Genomic DNA, 15,882 nt, shown 5'->3' on the forward strand with positions numbered 1-15,882 from the left:
GTTGTGTCAGGGAAGATATGCTGCCACAGTGAGACCCGGTGTGAAGGGCTCTTGCCAGTGCAGTGGCTGTTTCCTGAATGCAGTCCCTGTAAAGATGGGAAACAGATCTGACTGTGAATTCTTGTTCTACTGTTTTGTAACTGCTGGAACTTTTATTATTTGATGCAGATGCTCTTACTAAAACCTCTGTCAGTTGCCATCCCTAGGGAAGTGGTGATACTTGGCTGAGAGTAGAAAAGGGAAACCTCAGTTAGAGAAAGCGAGAAGCCTGGGGCAGGGAGCAGGGGGAGCACCCACCATAGATTTTCCTGCTGGAAAAGGTTTCATGCACTTCTTTTTCTGCTCCCTCTTTGCTGAGTGGGAGGCAGAACACTTCTCCCCAGACATCCCCTGGTGCCTTCTGACGTGTCCTGTGCGGCACCTCTGAAGCACACAGCAGTCCCTGCAGATGAGAGAGCTTCCTTCCATGCTTTCCTGGGGACGTTTGAGCAGATTGCATTCTTCAGGGTGGTTACTTTTTGTTCTAATTACCAAGAACAGCTTTACAAGGTTACTCAAACAGTGGTCTATCCAGAGGAAGTTGTGTAACTTGTGACCTGATGGCACTGTGACTGACTCAGATGGGTTTTGAACGTTCAGATCTGGTGTTATTGGCTCTTGTTGTCCAATACAGTTTCTTTTCAACATGGGCAGAGTGTTGAAATATTTCTTCAGTACACTGCATCTTTAACATCACACAGGCAAACAAGAGCCTCACAGCTCCTCCCTTCAAATTCGTGACAATTATTTAAATACCACAAGAAACATCACAAGAAGGGTTGTAGTTTTCTTTTCTTTTTTTTTTTAATACATATATTTTTTCTCTGTTTACAGCCTTTAAATTTATGGCTATGGTGGGTTGACTCCAAGTGGCAGCTAAGTCCCCACTCAGTTTCTCACTCCTTACCTGCAGTACTTGGGAGAAAAAATTGGAAGAGCAAGAGTAAGAACAGATTATGGTTCAAGACAAAGACAGTGTCTGTATCCCCAGCTTTTATGGTTGAGCATGACGTCAGATGATATGGAATTTTGTTCAGCTGGAGTCAGCTGTCCCTCCCAGCTTCTTTTGCAGCCACAGCATCCTCACTGGCAGGGCAGTATGGGAAGCTGAAAGTCCATGACTTGGTGTATGCACTGCTCAGCAGCAATCAAAACACTGCTGTGCTATCAACATTATTTTCACCCCAAATTCAGAACACAGAACCACCCCAACTGCTATAATAACTCTGTGCTACCTGAGACCAGGACACCTCCCAACCCTTACCTTCTCTCCAGCCTACTTTCAGTGGGGCCTGAAAGGGAAAAAAAGACAAGGCCTATATACCGTGCAAGCGCTGCTCAGCAAAAGCTGGAACACCAGTTTGTTATCACCACTCTCTTGGCCACCAATCTAAAGTAAAGCCCCAAAGAAGCTATTAGGAATTCCAGCCTAGCTGGACTCAGTTCAGTCTCTGCCCCTTTTTCCATGCCATTTACATCATGGTCAGTAATGCCCCACTATCTAATGCCTCTTTGTCAGCCACACCTCTCAACCTCACTTTCAGCACATCTACCCATTCCCTGTGTAACATCTGTAAAATGTACAGCAAATATCCACCAGGTTCATTCAGCTCTGCCTGTCCATGCCCACCCCTGGGCCTTCCCTTGCCCAAGCCCAGGCCCCCACACCATCCTGGGGCTGTGGTCCCTTTCCCAGCAAGACAACAGCAGGCTGGGCTTCGGCCCTTCACAGCCCTGCCAGGTCAGCCCTTTGCCCAGCTGAGCCCACCTGTGGCCCAAACCCACCCCAACCTGTGGGCCTGTCCCCCCCCAAGGAGACTCCACACCCAAGGTCTGCACCACTGTCCCTGACCGCCTTCCTGTGCTTGGGAACATAGGATGGGATCAGGTTGCCAGGGCCTGCCCTGAACTCCCCATGGGGACCCCCAACACTTTTGTCTTGCAGGGTGCCCCTGGCCCATCTTCCCATGCTGTGTCACTGAGTGGCAGAGAACTCTTCCATCCTTTTAAAAAAATTGTTGTTGTTTTCAGCTTTTGTTTGTTACTTACTTTCTGCATCCAAGCTGTGTTTCTTGCCCAAGCGTGAACCTTAGAGGTGAATCTTTCAAAACAACAGAACATAAAACCATACTTCACAGCAAAGTTGTGTTTGCACTTGTGAATATGTTGACAAAAAGGCCAACTTTCAAGAAAGAAAGAAATTCAAGGGAACACAAGAGGCACAGGAATAGTCTGTAGGCAGAAATATGGCCTGCCTTACGTATGAATGGGAAAATACTTCTTCTAATGTAATATGTAAATAATTATAGATGACGACCCCTAAGAAATATCTTATGAACAGTTGCTTTTTCCAACACCTTCTATTTGGTTTGGTTCAGGTTGTTTTTTATTCAGTTTTTGTGTCTCCTGGGCTGGATCTTATTGCCTTCTCTGGGCTGAACAGTTGAAACCTATCATTAAAATATTCCTTCTGCTAGATCTTTGAGAGCGAGCACTCAACCTCTGCAAATCCCCATTAGTTCTGTATTTTAAGTTGCTGTGGAAGTTTGTTCTGCCGTGTCACATGCACAGTGTGCAAAGTGCAGTGTGAAGGGTCAGGCTGTGTCAGGTGGAATTCCCAGTCCGAACTGAACGTTGCTCAATTTTCCCACTGCCCAGAAGCATTTTGAGAAATGACCTTTCAGTCATGCCTTTAGGCAGGAATCTTCAGACTGTCCGACTTGATCCACCAGCCCTCACAACATGGGTATATGAAAGTTGGGGCCAGGACTTTATTCCAGACTACAGGATATTTTAGTACTGCTCATCAAAGCCCCTGGTTACTCTTACCAGTGTAGTGCACTCCATGTTCTTAGAGAACATACTTCTAAACAACTTAGCTGGCCTTTCAGCATGTTCTGCTTCTCACGTGAGTTAACCATTAAAGAAGGCTGAACAAAGGACATTATCTTCCTACTGATGGCAAACAAATCCAAAGAGAATGATACGGTAGAATTGACAAAGCAGCATGAAATAGAAAGAAGGAGAGCTCTGACACTGATGACTCAAAACCAGCAAATACTCCCAATTTCAAAGCCAGCGTAATTTGAAAACTGTGATGAAATCATAGGAGTATGTTTAGCAAAAAACACTGTGATTACCTCTTTCTTGACAGTCTGCTGCTTCATGGATACTTGATTGATATTATGTGCATTCATAGCAGTACATAGTTTGAGCAAATGAGTTTCAAAGTACAAAGCTAAATGTTTTCATAATTCAGTATTTTAGGATGAACATCGTGCAGGTGTGACCTAGAAAATCAGTTCTCTAGAAACATAGTCCATTTCTTTTGTTACATTTTGGCTTATTGAAGGATACAGGTAAGATTGCATGTTACAGTTGTCACTGGAGCACGCATTTTACATAAAACGTCTATTTAAGTTTAAAAAATATTTTACTTTTTTTTTTTTTCAATATTGAAAAGATATTATGGTGATTTGTGGATTCTGGGCTATCATTTATTCACACTTTTATGTACCTCTGACTGCAATTCCTGCATATATTAATTCTCTCTTTAGCAGCTTCATCTGCAGGAAAAAAAATTGCAGCACAAGAGTTGTCCTATCTGCAGATTTTGCAAGGAGCAAAATTTGTAGAGCAAATTCTGAAAAACATTTCAATACAGTTTTCCTTGAGCGACATCTAATACTGCTAAAAGCTGTGTTTTGTTCCCATTTCTAGAGATTTATTTACAGTATGAGGGAACCATCAGCTGCACTTCCTTTCTCTTGTAATTTTTGCTCCTTGATTGAAGTTGCTGTTACATGGCTTCTCCTGGAAGCTGTTGGCACTGTCTGTGGTCTCTACCAGCATCATGATTTGGAAGGTACGACATTTCTGGCTCAATGGAAAGAAAGTACATGTAGTAGATGTAGAAAGTCATGCTTCCATGTTCTGACAGCACTTGGTTACAGGACGGCAGCCCTTTGGCACTGTGCAGCTGGGTGTGATTTAGAAAGAAGTTTGCCGAGGCATCTCCAGACAGTGTGGGAAATTCAGTTCACCAAGGGCTTAGAAATGAAGGATGTGTATTCCTGTGCCCTTTTTCTGTTGCTGTGCTTTTTCTTGGCAGTGTGAAAGTAGGAAACAGTAACGGAAGGAACAGAAACCTGCAGATGATGTTCTTGCAAACAAAGTACGCTCATGTTACTCTTGAGATTTTCACCTTGCAGATCGCTGAGTAGAATTCAGGTGCTTGTGCATGAATGGCTACAACTATTTTAGATGCCTTGGGACACCTGAAACATTCAGAAGCCTGCAAACATGCCGTGGATCCTACAGAAGATCTGTATCCTTGTGGAGAGCAAGTTACAGGCCAAGAGAAAAGCTGGGGAGGCTTAATTGGTGTTAGATGTCCTGTGCTTATTTGAAAGATTCCTGTCTACACTGCGTCTCAGGTGAGTGTCCTGTGTCTGAAAGGAGAGGGCAAAGAGTGGAGAAGGGAGGTTCACATGGATGTATTGGTAGAAATGTTCTGTAGATTGTAGGTAAGTTGGCTCTTATCTTCACCATCACTGTTAGTAAGAAAACTATTTTGCATTGTATAGCACTGTATGAGTGTGCCTTTCAGTGCATGGATTGTTCTTACCGTGTTTGCTCTCAGAACTTGCCCCTTGCTCTACAGCACTGGTGACGTGAAAGAGGGGAAGGTTGAGCTCATCACAGCACCAGTACTTTTTGTGAGAGCACTTATATAGTGTATGTTAGCCTCCAGAACTGCTGGATGTTCTTTCCCCAGGTCAGGAGGTACTGCTTAAAATGGAGATTGCTTATGTTACCTGGAAGCAAGTAAACTGTGTTACAAATACTGATGAAATGATTTAATCTTCTTCATTCATACAAATACAATTAAATCACTTTTCTCCACTCTTCCCTCTAATCCTCACATTGACACAGAGTCAGTGGGACAGTTGTTATTCTGGGGTTTGCTATCTGATAGAACAAAAAAATAAAGGACTTATTCATTACAGAATGGTTTTTGGTCAGTGAAGCTCTGACTACCTGTTCTCTTTAGCTGTACTGTATTCTCATGTCAGGAATGAGAAAATACAAATTTGTCCATTTCATCTCTCTTTTGGGAACAAAAAAAGTTGTAGCGATTTTTGTTTGGACACGTGCTAATTTTTCTTCCTGCCCTAGGACAGAATGGTTTGGAAATGGCTTTAACAGAGTGCTTTGGAAACTGTTCCCAGCTAATGAAAGCTATTAAGTAGCCAGATCTAGCTGAAGGAGGATGGCTTTGGTAACCTGTGTAGAGCAACATGCTGGTTTTGCTTTGCAGTATAATTAGTCCCTGGATGAGGCACCCTGCTTTTACTTTAAAAGTAAAATATACATGTGGTTTATGAAAACCAAGCATCTGCCACAGAGACACTAAAATATGTACCTTAAAATATCTTCTGCTAATACACTGCTAAGTACATTAAACAAATTAACAACGATCCAAACGGACATTTTAACACTGAAGTTATGGTTACCTGTCACTTAACTCATGTATCTTCCCATTAACTATACTTCTGATATACAGACCTTACTTGCTTTAAAAATATATCTTCCATGTTTCTGAATCATCTTTTCGTCTACTGACCACAAGACTTGCTTCACTCCCAGAATGAGCAGATCTCATACATTTTTCCTCTTAATTGTATAGGATTGCTTCCTCTTTATCATTGCTCAGTGATGTCTACCCTAGAAAAACAGAAGACCAGTTTGTCACCTGTCAGATGCTGGCAGAATAAGAGACACTGATTGATGGAACGATGACTTGAATCTCCCCACATATGCCCAAACTGCCTTAAATATTCCTTTGGCCGTGGTATTTACAGGAAAAAATGCTGGAATGTGGCAATAAAGGAAATGAATATGAAGGGCAGACTGACTTTTCTGCTGGTGGTTTTCGCTACACAAAAACTTAACTCCCAGGCGGTGACACCTTGTACTAATGAGAAGCACCGTTATCCAGGGTCTTTCTTAACAGCACATGAAGCTTACTTGAAGTTTCAGCTTTCTCTCCCCTACTAATTGAAACTAGCAAACACAACTAATGCATTTGATAATTAAATTGCCAAGTTACTTCATGGGAAACCGCTCACACTGCTTCAGCTTGTGTTCAAATCAGCAGCCGGCTGGAGAAACGTGGTGTCTTTTCATCATTCTGTTGTCAAAGGGCAAGCTTGGAAAACAAACTGAAACATGCATGCTGGCTTTCTGTCACTGAATAGGCGGTAGCCAAAAAGTGAATGCTGACACGGACTTAAAGATTGGAGATCCTGAAAGTGAGGGAGGCAAGTTTTCCTAAGATTTCATTAGAACTCTCTGATAAGGTAAGGCAAGGCTGCACTTACAGGCACTGAAATTGTTGAAAACAGAAATAATTTCTGTTGAGAGTCAGAGTTGTAGTTCATGGGAGGAACTACTCTTAAAATCACCTCGTCTGAATGCAGTTTGATAGCTGGATAAGCTAATGGTGTGAATTAAGTTTCTGTCTGTACATTCCCTTTTCTTTATTTGTTGATTTGTTTAGTTTGCTTTTCAGGGAGGAAGAGGCAGTAGGACAAGACCAGCTGTTTTAACATCAGGCTGTGAAAAACAGCCACCAAATAATGCAATAAATTATTCCTCTTGTCCAGTGAGCAGCACTATGGAACCACCTTCAGTGAGAAAATAGAGATTCGTAAATACAGAACATTTCACAGGGATTGTATTAAGAAATCTTTGAAAATAATTTGTTTCAACTTCATTTAGAATAAAAAATGTGTGCATTTTTTATGCTGCATGTTGGTGGTAAACTTGAGACACACACAAAATGAACATACTTCTACATGTATAATAAGCCATGGTGCAAATGAGAAATCTTTTTTAAAAGAAATAGGTTGTTTTTCACTGAGGGCATTCTGAGTCTTCATGCTGGAAAACTATGGCTCTCATTTCAGTACGATTTTAATTGCAAAGTCTCTTTCAGCAGAAAAACAATGAACTGCTGGACAGGTAGATGAAGGTACGTGATTAATGGAGTTGTTACCTGGAAAGGGAAATATTCGGCCACATTAGAAGTCCAGCCTGTTTCTGTTTGCATATTTGGCAGCCTTAAAAAAAAGACATTAACTAGTACTGCTGTGTCAGTGGGGTTATGTCATATTGTGTGGGGACACCAGTGGTTCTTCCCTATATAATATTCTAAGGTTAAAAAGGAGAGGGAGAGAAAAAAAAATAAAAATCAAAACCAAGTTGTTCATTTTTGCTGTTGTAGTGTTCCTTTTAGTGCATAAATTAAGCCATTTGTCAAGGAAATAAGGAAAAGTTTAAACTTGTGCTCTTGTTCTTGAAAAAGCAACGAGCAACTAGTGCATGATGTAGTAACCTTTTCATCTTAGCAGCATTTCAGTGCTTGTATATGTTTGCAGAAAATAACACTTTTTTTTCCTGGCATCTGTCTGTAGCGCCATCTGCTGCTGTGCTTCAGGCAGCTTCAACTGTATGAACTTAACTTTCCAGACAGTTTGCCAGATGTGGAGCTGCTGAAGATGTATCCTCCTTCATCCCCTACTGAGACCTTTGATGGTGTCCAGCAGACGCAGTGCAGAATGTGCAGACCTCAGCTGTAGTGAAAGCATTTCTTGCTTCCTCAGTTCTGCTTGTGACTTCACACGTCTGAGTCAGCAGGATGCGCACTGGGGACAGATAACAGCATTCTTCCTGCCGCTCCAGGTTTGAATTAAACACACGCAAGGAGAGCTTTATTTCTCTTTGCACATGACACACAAAGGAAACAAGTTACATGAGTAAGTAACAGCGTGGTCTCCAGGAGAGACACTGGGCCACTTTTGCTTTTCCTCCATGAATTGCAACAGAGAAAACCATTAAAAACGTTTCCCAGTCTTCTTGTATTACCAGTGGTGAATCTTTGCATCTCGTTTTCCACCTTGTGACTGTCACTATTCTCTCTTGCTCTTTGTTTCCTATTGTGAATACCAAACTTGCATTTAGGAATTACAGAAAGAAAATCATTTCTTCTGTTAGAGTCTCTGAATAGATTGTGTAGGTGTATGTAAACTCCTTTATTTTTTAATATTTTCCTACTGTGTGTCTTCAAGTAGGCCATGGGTAGTTGCTGAAGGAAATAAACTAATAAAAGTATGTACCGAGAGATCTTCTGGTTCTTAATTTGTAATTCCAGGGAAAAAAAATCTTCTAATCTTTTTCGTTTTCCCTTTCTTTAGGTACACTTAATTTTATTTATTTACATATTTATTTTTCTGTCATGGACATTTATGGAAAATGAAATTAAAACTTCCTTGCTTAAGCATTCCCTTAAAGCAGACCTAAATTCTCTCTCCATAAGTAATTTTCTCATCAGATAATCACATTGTGATCTGCTGACTCATAGACCTGCCCCTGTGACACAGCCCTGCTCTGAGCTCTGGGTTTATTTACCAAACAGGCTGAACACACATTTCTTTCTTTCTGCTGCAGAGTTCGTATCTGATCCCATGCAGCAAGTTAACAGATATTGTGTGCACGAATAGAGAGGATTGTTTTTGTATTTTGCTATTCTGTGTCGAGGACATGCAGCTGCTGCCATCTTCAAAAGATCAAGATAACGTGTGAGCTAATAGACCTGACACGATTGCACTAAAGCAGTTTCAGGCTGAGTTTATGGAAGTAAGCTGTAGTGGCAGGTTTATGAATCAGCAGATCATAAAGTTGCAGTGAATGGAGGTTGAAAGCTTAGTATTTCTGTGCTGAGAAAATCACCCAGCGTCCAGAGGAACAGACAGACATTACAGCCATGACACCTCTGTGGATTTTGTTATGCCTGTCCTTCTCATGGACGTAGGCCCTGAGTCTTCAGAATTTGTAGACAGAAGTGCCTTTAAACAACCTGTGCGTCAGTTTTGGACTGGGCCCTAGGGAAAAAATAGCCTCCTACCACCCCCTCTCCTCAATTTTGCATGCGTGTAAGAGGCTCTCCTGTAGGCTCTTGGTCTGTGCTTAAGAAGCAATCAGAAACGTGCCAGAACATCCAGGTGCATCTCATGTAATAACTAAGTGCTGCTCCTGGGCCAGCAGTCGGACCTGCGCTTTTTCTTCATGATGCTTTTCTGCAACGTACAGCAAGGCATGTGACCTTTGTCTGTGAATAAAATGTATCATAGAATCACAGAATCACAGGATAGCCTGGGTTGAAAGGAACAATGATCACACAGTTTCAACACCCCTGCTGTGTGCAGGGCACCAAGCACTCAACCAGGCTGCCCAGAGCCACATCCAGCCTGGCCTCGAATACCTCCAGGGATGGGCATCCACAGCCTCCTTACTCTTCTCCAGTGTGAGAAATGCTATTGCTGGGCTACCTTTGAGTTTGTTCTGTGTCCTCACGATGTTCTAGTGAGGCCAAACATCTGCCAACCTGTCTAATTAAGCGTGGCTGACAGCTGCTTTTGCTTCTGGAAGTCTGTAAACCCACTGAATCTAACTAGGAGCACAGCGTAGTTGTGAGAGATGTGTGAACTTGCAGCCTAATTCCACCCTTAGCTGTGTAGCCCATCTGCCACTGCTGAGAGTGGCTTCTATTACTGTTGGTTCACCTTTCATGCTGTTGCCAAAATAATGCAAATTATTGTGTGAATATTTCCAGATTTGCTGCCAAGAGAAGCAGAGCTAGCAGATAAATACCTCTTTGGCATCTGAGTTGCCAAGAGACATTGCTGAGCTTTGAACGAGCGTCAGCCACTCAGTGAGGAACCACCCACAGCTCCAACATGGACCAGATTCTCTCAGTGGTACTCATGTCTGACTGCACAACTGAGGAGCCTCCAAATTTAAGGCGTCTGCAGCAACTACATTTGAGTGTCTAAATGTAAGTGTCTGAATCTAGAGCTGAGCTACACAGCTTCTGGTCTGAAAGACTGTTAAAATTAAAGCCTGCCACCAAGTACTGTCTGCCAACATATTATGACACACTTTGTCATAGATGCTAGGGATGTGAGGAATTTAAGGGGGAAAAAGAGACGTGTAGATGTGTCCTAGTTTCATGAGAGACACATGCACTTAGACTGCTGAGGTAAACTTTTACAGTTCATAACTAGTTTTCCAATTCTGAAGGCCACTCAGACTTTCAGACCCTTCAGTAAGGGTGATGGAGCACTGGAGCAGGTTGCCCAGAGAGGCTGTGGGGTCTCCTTCTCTGGAGACATTACTCAAAACCTGCCTGGATGCGTTCCTGAGTGACCTAATCTAGGAGTTCTGCTAAGGCAGGGGATTGCACTCGATGAGCTTCCCAGGTTCCTTCAGCTATAAATAGGAAGACTGCTAAAAAAATACCCTTTTCACATCTCAGCCAGGATTCTCGCATTTATTTATTTTTAATAAATGATACAATTTTCTCTTCTCTTCTCTTCTCTTCTCTTCTCTTCTCTTCTCTTCTCTTCTCTTCTCTTCTCTTCTCTTCTCTTCTCTTCTCTTCTCTTCTCTTCTCTTCTCTTCTCTTCTCTTCTCTTCTCTTCTCTTCTCTTCTCTTCTCTTCCCTTCTCTTCTCCTCTTCTTTCTCCTCTCTTCTCTTCTTTCTCCTCTCTTCTCTTCTTTCTCCTCTCTTCTCCTCTCTTCTCCTCTCTTCTCCTTTCCCCTCCTTCCCTTTTTCTTTCCCTTTTCCTTTCCCTTTCTCCTTCCATTTTCCCTTCCCTTTTTCTTCTCTCATTTTTAATTTCTGATTCATTCCCTTTTTTCTTCCCTCTCTGTTTCCTCCTCATCCCCTCTCCTTTCCCTTTTCCCTCCTCTCCCTTCTCCTCCCCTTCTCTCTTTTCATTTTCTTTCCTCTCCTCCCCTCTCCTCCCCTCTCCTCCCCTCCCCTCTCCTCCCCTCTCCTCCCCTCCCCTCTCCTCCCCTCTCCTCCCCTCCCCTCCCCTCCCCTCTCCTTCCCTCTGCTCTCCTCCCCTCTCCTCCCCTCCCCTCTCCTCCCCTCTCTTCTCCTCCCCTCTCTTCTCTTCTCTTCTCTTCTCTTCTCTTCTCTTCTCTTCTCTTCTCTTCTCTTCTCTTCTCTTCTCTTCTCTTCTCTTCTCTTCTCTTCTCTTCTCTTCTCTTCTCTTCTCTTCTCTTCTCTTCTCTTCTCTTCTCTTCTCTTCTCTTCTCTTCTTTTTTCTCTTCTCTTTTTTTCTCTTCTCTTTTTTTCTCTTCTCTCCTCCTTTCCCCTCCTTCCCTTTTTCCTTCCCTTTTTCCTTCCCTTTTTCCTCTCCTCTCCTCTCCTCTTCTCTTTTCTCTTCTCTCCTCCTTTCCCCTCCTTCTCTTTTTTCTTCCCTTTTTCCTTCCCTTTTTCCTTCCCATTTTTCTCTCCTCTCCTCTCCTCTCCTCTCCTCTCCTCTCCTCTCCTCTCCTCTCCTCTCCTCTCCTCTCCTCTCCTCTCCTCTCCTCTCCTCTCCTCTCCTCTCCTCTCCTCTCCTCTCCTCTCCTCATTTTAAATTTCTCTTTTTCATTCCCTTTTTCTTCCCTCCCCTTTCCTCTCATTCCTCCTCATTCCCTCTCCTTTCCCTTTTCCCTCCTCTCCCTTCTACTCCCCTTGTCTCTTTCTTCTCTTTTTTTCTTTTTTCTCTTCTCTCCTTTTGTTTTCTCTTTTTCCTTTCGTTTCCTTTTCTTTTTCTTCCTTTTTCTTCTACTGGCTCCACCGTTGAAGGCAGAACTCTCTTATTCTCTTCCACGTCTCACTAGAAAATGGAGAGTCTCAAGTTGTGACTGAGTAATTTCCACCTCACACAGACTTTGAGAGGAAAAAAGAAAAGCTGCCTCCTCCCTGGATCCCTCTGGCAGAGGCAAGCTACAACAACAGCAAAGGCAGGAGTGCCAGTACCTGTCTGTGGGTCCAGGCGGCCGGGAGAAGTTGTTCATCACGGCCTCAGTGTGACAGCGGGTGAGGATGACCACCGCCTGGCACAGGAAGGGCACGAACGTGCTCTGCTGCGTAGATGACGCGCAGCTGCGCAGGATGTAGAGGATGGGTGGCACCTGGAAGAAGAAGGGGAGAAGGAATGACTTGCTGCATCCTGGACTCTGCAGGGCCTAACCATGGGCATTCAGCACAGGAGCAGTGCCTGCTCCCTTGACATGCTGCAACGCCTAAGCCTAAATTTCAAACCAGCCCCCCTGTCCAAGCTCTGGCTCTGCGCTCAGGCTGTGCTGCTTTAGTACCAGAGGCAGACGGCACAGGGCATGGTGCAACAGCCAGAAACAAACCAAGACACGTGGAAGAAAGAAAGTCTCTTACGTTCCAACAGATGTCCTTCCCGTGCATCTGCAGAAAGGTGGTCACCCACTTCCCAGCAGCACGCACGCGCACTCCTGTGGCTTTCCGGATGGTCTCCTTGGTGGCCATCATGAAGTCGACGGTGCGTTCGACGGGGAAGTTTCTGCACACGATCTGCAGAGAGATGAGAAGCAGGAGAGATCCCATCACTGCTCTGCGCAGCTCTTCAGAGCACAAAGCAGGCTGGAGGGCATTCTTAGCTCAGTGGCTTGCCGGCCATTCACAACGCTCCTGCTGTCCGTACCCTGCTATTTACACGGAAGGCGGCTGAGCCTTCGCTCAGCTTCTGCACCCATGGTGTCTGCTGACATGCAAAGCCTACCTCCCAGCAGCCACAGTCACACATGCACGCAAGTGCACACACACACACACACACACACACACATCATGGAGTCAGCCCCTTGCACTGCGTGCCTGAAGGCCAGCCATAGCTCAGAGCCTCCTGCTGCTTGCTGAGAACAGCGGTCTCAGGGCGACAGCTCATTTTGGAAACGGTGTGAAAGGCTGGGAGCAGCACAGAGTCGTGCAGAAGCCTCCGCACAGAGATCCCACCACCCCTTTCTGGGTCCACTTACCATGGCCATTTTGGACGTGGTCTGGAGCTGAGAGACAGTGCTGCAGGCATGCAGTCCCTCAGACAGGCTCCCGATGTCTCCTGGCTCCCTGTTGGCTGCTTTGGCTGGAAAGAGCCCAGGGAGAAAAGGGAAGTCATGCTTCTGGAAATGGAACCGCTCTCCACGGGGGAGAGACAGAGGACAGGGTGGGGACGAGAAGAGAGCTGTGCACGGTGCCTCTCCCTCCTGTAAACAGGGCCCAGCCCATGGGGTCTGGCAGTGCCACGGAGGAGGGCAGAGGGCTGGTGCAACCTGCTCTGCTCACCTTGGATTCGGAGAAGGGAGCTCAGACACGTGGCAGCCAACTGGCGGGATGCGGGCATGGGGTCACACGTCAGAGGCGCCAGCAATCCCACCAGGGAGCCAAAGTGCTCGCAGGCATCTGCTCTCTGCAGGGGTGAGAGGCAGGAAGAAAGCTGTAGGCAGCCCCGGCTCTCCCTGGCTTCTCCGCCTGTGCCTTCCTCACGCCGTGGCACAGCATGCACAGCTGGGCGGAGCTCGCCTTCCAGCTCAGGGGCTCTGGGGAGGGAGCAGGGGGCATGCGGTGGGGCTCTTTACTCACTCGAAGCTCTTCGCAAACAGCCAGCAGCTGGGAGCAGGTCTGCAGGGCCCTCTTGCGCTCCCACACGTTGTCTGAGACCATGGATTTCTGCAGGACCTGGGGTAGAGCATCTGTCTCACTGAGGACGTCTTTGCTTTCCCTCCTGCCGCCCCTCTCCCTGTCCCTCCTTCCCCAGCACTTTCCCCCAAGGCTGCCCTGTGGCTCCACGTGGCCTCCAGCCTCACTGAGCACCGGCACTGCTGCCCCCGCTCTCTGCAGTCATCCTGCCTGCTAACCCGGGAGCTTTTCCTCGGCTGTGGCCTGCCAGGGGCTGGCTCCTGCCTTTCCCCTGCAGGGCCCATCGCTCTGCCCATTTCTGAGCTTGCAGTGAGCTGGCACATCAGCAGGAGATTGCTCCCCTCTGATCACCCTCTCAGTCCCCAGATCTGCCCCCACTACTTACAGGCACCATGCTTTCTCCCTTGCCCCACACATACTCACATGCACTATGTTCTGAAAGAAGCCGCCGCTGGGCTCTGTCTGGAGCAGAACCGCCATGAGCCGGCCCAGAGCTTTCAGGGACGTTTGCTGAAGCTGAAAGCAGAAGAGGGCAGTGAGGTTTAGCATCACGGCTGCTGCCAGAGCATAGGCTGTGTGTGCTGAGGTCGGGTTTGACCGAGAGGTGGCCGGGAAAGTTACGGCAGGTTACCTGCAGGTACTGCGCTGCGTGCTGTGACTTCCTGATCTTCAGCATCATCTCTGCTGAAGGGTGCGTCACGATGTTCTTGCAGCACAGGACCAACATCTCCCGCATGTCCTTGCTTTCGAAAGTGGGCTTCAGCTTGCTGACAGGAGGAAGAAAGGAAGAGAAATCAGAAAGGGCCTTTAGCAGTGCTCTCCAGACTGGTTCAGACAGCATCTGACTTTCTCCTAATCGACAGCTACCAAGCCAATACCCCCAGCTCCTGCTGCTGAGCACTGTCTTCAGTTCCAGCAGCGCCCACCTCCTCCCCAGCAGCACTGAACCAGCTCCCTCTCTGAAGGGAAGGAGACCCCAACTCTTCCTTTCTCTTCCCTGCCAGGGGACAGGAGCACCAGGGCCTTTCTCCCTGCCCAGAACCTCAGCTCCGCTGGGCACAACAGCCCAGTCTTCACTCCTATAGATGCGGCTCCTCACCCCCTACCCCCTGCAGGCCTTCAGGAGCTACCCAAAATGGGGACCTTACCTCAACTGCTCCAAGGCCAGAACCACCTTGAGGGGCACTGGGGAGACAGGGATGCCCAAATAATATTTCTTCAGCAGGTCCTGCAAATCCCAGAGAGACACTGTCAAGGTGGGCAGGGGGCACACGAGAGCTGTTCTACCCAGCCCTGAGACAGACACAACTGCCACACATCAGCCCCATCACTCCCATGTTTCCCATGGAAGCACTGCAGGATGCAGCAGCTCGACAGCTGGTGCACCTAGCCCGCTGCCCAGCCGCTGCCTCCAGCACCCAAAGTCCCCACCAGCTGGAGACGTGTGGCTGATGGAGACCTGTGTGCCCCCAGGGAAGCGGGCCGCGTGGCGCAGCCCAGAACTCTGCAGGCAGCCCTGCCTCTAGGCACTCACCATCAGGATCTCCAGAAGCTTTCCCTTCAAGGAGGGGTTAAAGGATGCAGAATCACCCACGACTGCTTGGAAGGCAGAGCTGAAGTCGGTGATGCTCTGCACCAGTGCGAGGTTGTTCTGCAAGTCCTGAGACCCAAGAGAGAAGAACATTCTTTGAACTGCGGGATGGGACAAGGGCTGCAAGGGGGACACATGGGGGCAACGCTAAGGGAAGGGCTTGGGTCTTCATCTGGGCAAAAACCATTCCCCGGGGGACCTTTGGAAAGGGAAGGCCCCTCTCAGCATCCCCCATGTGGAGGGGCTGCAGCTGGGCGCTCAGACACCCTGGCACGCTTTGAGCTCTCACCCGGCAGCTGCAGCTGTAGAGCATCAGGATGTTGCCCACGATGTCTCCCTCCAGGTGGGCGAGCAGCTGCTCCTTGGAGGCACGCAGTGCCAAGCTGCCGTGGGCGAGCACGAGAGCGCTGCGTGTGGCCTGAGCTCTCGTGCTGTCCAGCTCCATCTGTGTGGGAAGAAATGCCTTGAGACACTCGCTCAACGGCCCCCAGTGCCCCGCGATGCACCTGGGCTCCAGGGCAGAAAATAAGGCAGAAGAATGCCAAGATGGAAACCCGTAACGCTTTACCTTCTTGCGCCTGGAAATCCTCGCGTTGCGGCCTTTGCACAGCCTGGACGCAAACGTGGTGAGCGTGGCCAGGACTGCTTGGAAGTTACTCTCAGCCGCGTGGCTGAGAAGAGAGACCAT

At 47.0% G+C, this 15,882-nt stretch overlaps 1 protein-coding gene across 1 annotated transcript; it reads right to left on the minus strand.

Annotated features, from left to right (window-relative positions):
- Positions 1-11,703: 11,703 nt before the first annotated feature.
- Positions 11,704-15,882, minus strand: LOC149912578 (maestro heat-like repeat-containing protein family member 2B). The gene is made up of 11 exons (XM_090131845.1): positions 15,763-15,882; positions 15,138-15,314; positions 14,752-14,831; positions 14,235-14,370; positions 14,027-14,119; positions 13,547-13,642; positions 13,277-13,373; positions 12,946-13,049; positions 12,332-12,484; positions 11,918-12,072; positions 11,704-11,774 (listed from the first exon to the last, which is right to left on the minus strand). The coding sequence occupies exons 1-11, from the start codon at positions 15,880-15,882 to the stop codon at positions 11,723-11,725; spliced, it is 1,263 nt and encodes a 420-aa protein (XP_089987971.1). The 3' UTR covers positions 11,704-11,722.

The sequence above is a fragment of the Phasianus colchicus genome, chromosome Z, assembly GCF_987193195.1.
Source record: "Phasianus colchicus chromosome Z, bPhaCol1.hap1.1, whole genome shotgun sequence".
Taxonomy (NCBI): domain Eukaryota; kingdom Metazoa; phylum Chordata; class Aves; order Galliformes; family Phasianidae; genus Phasianus; species Phasianus colchicus.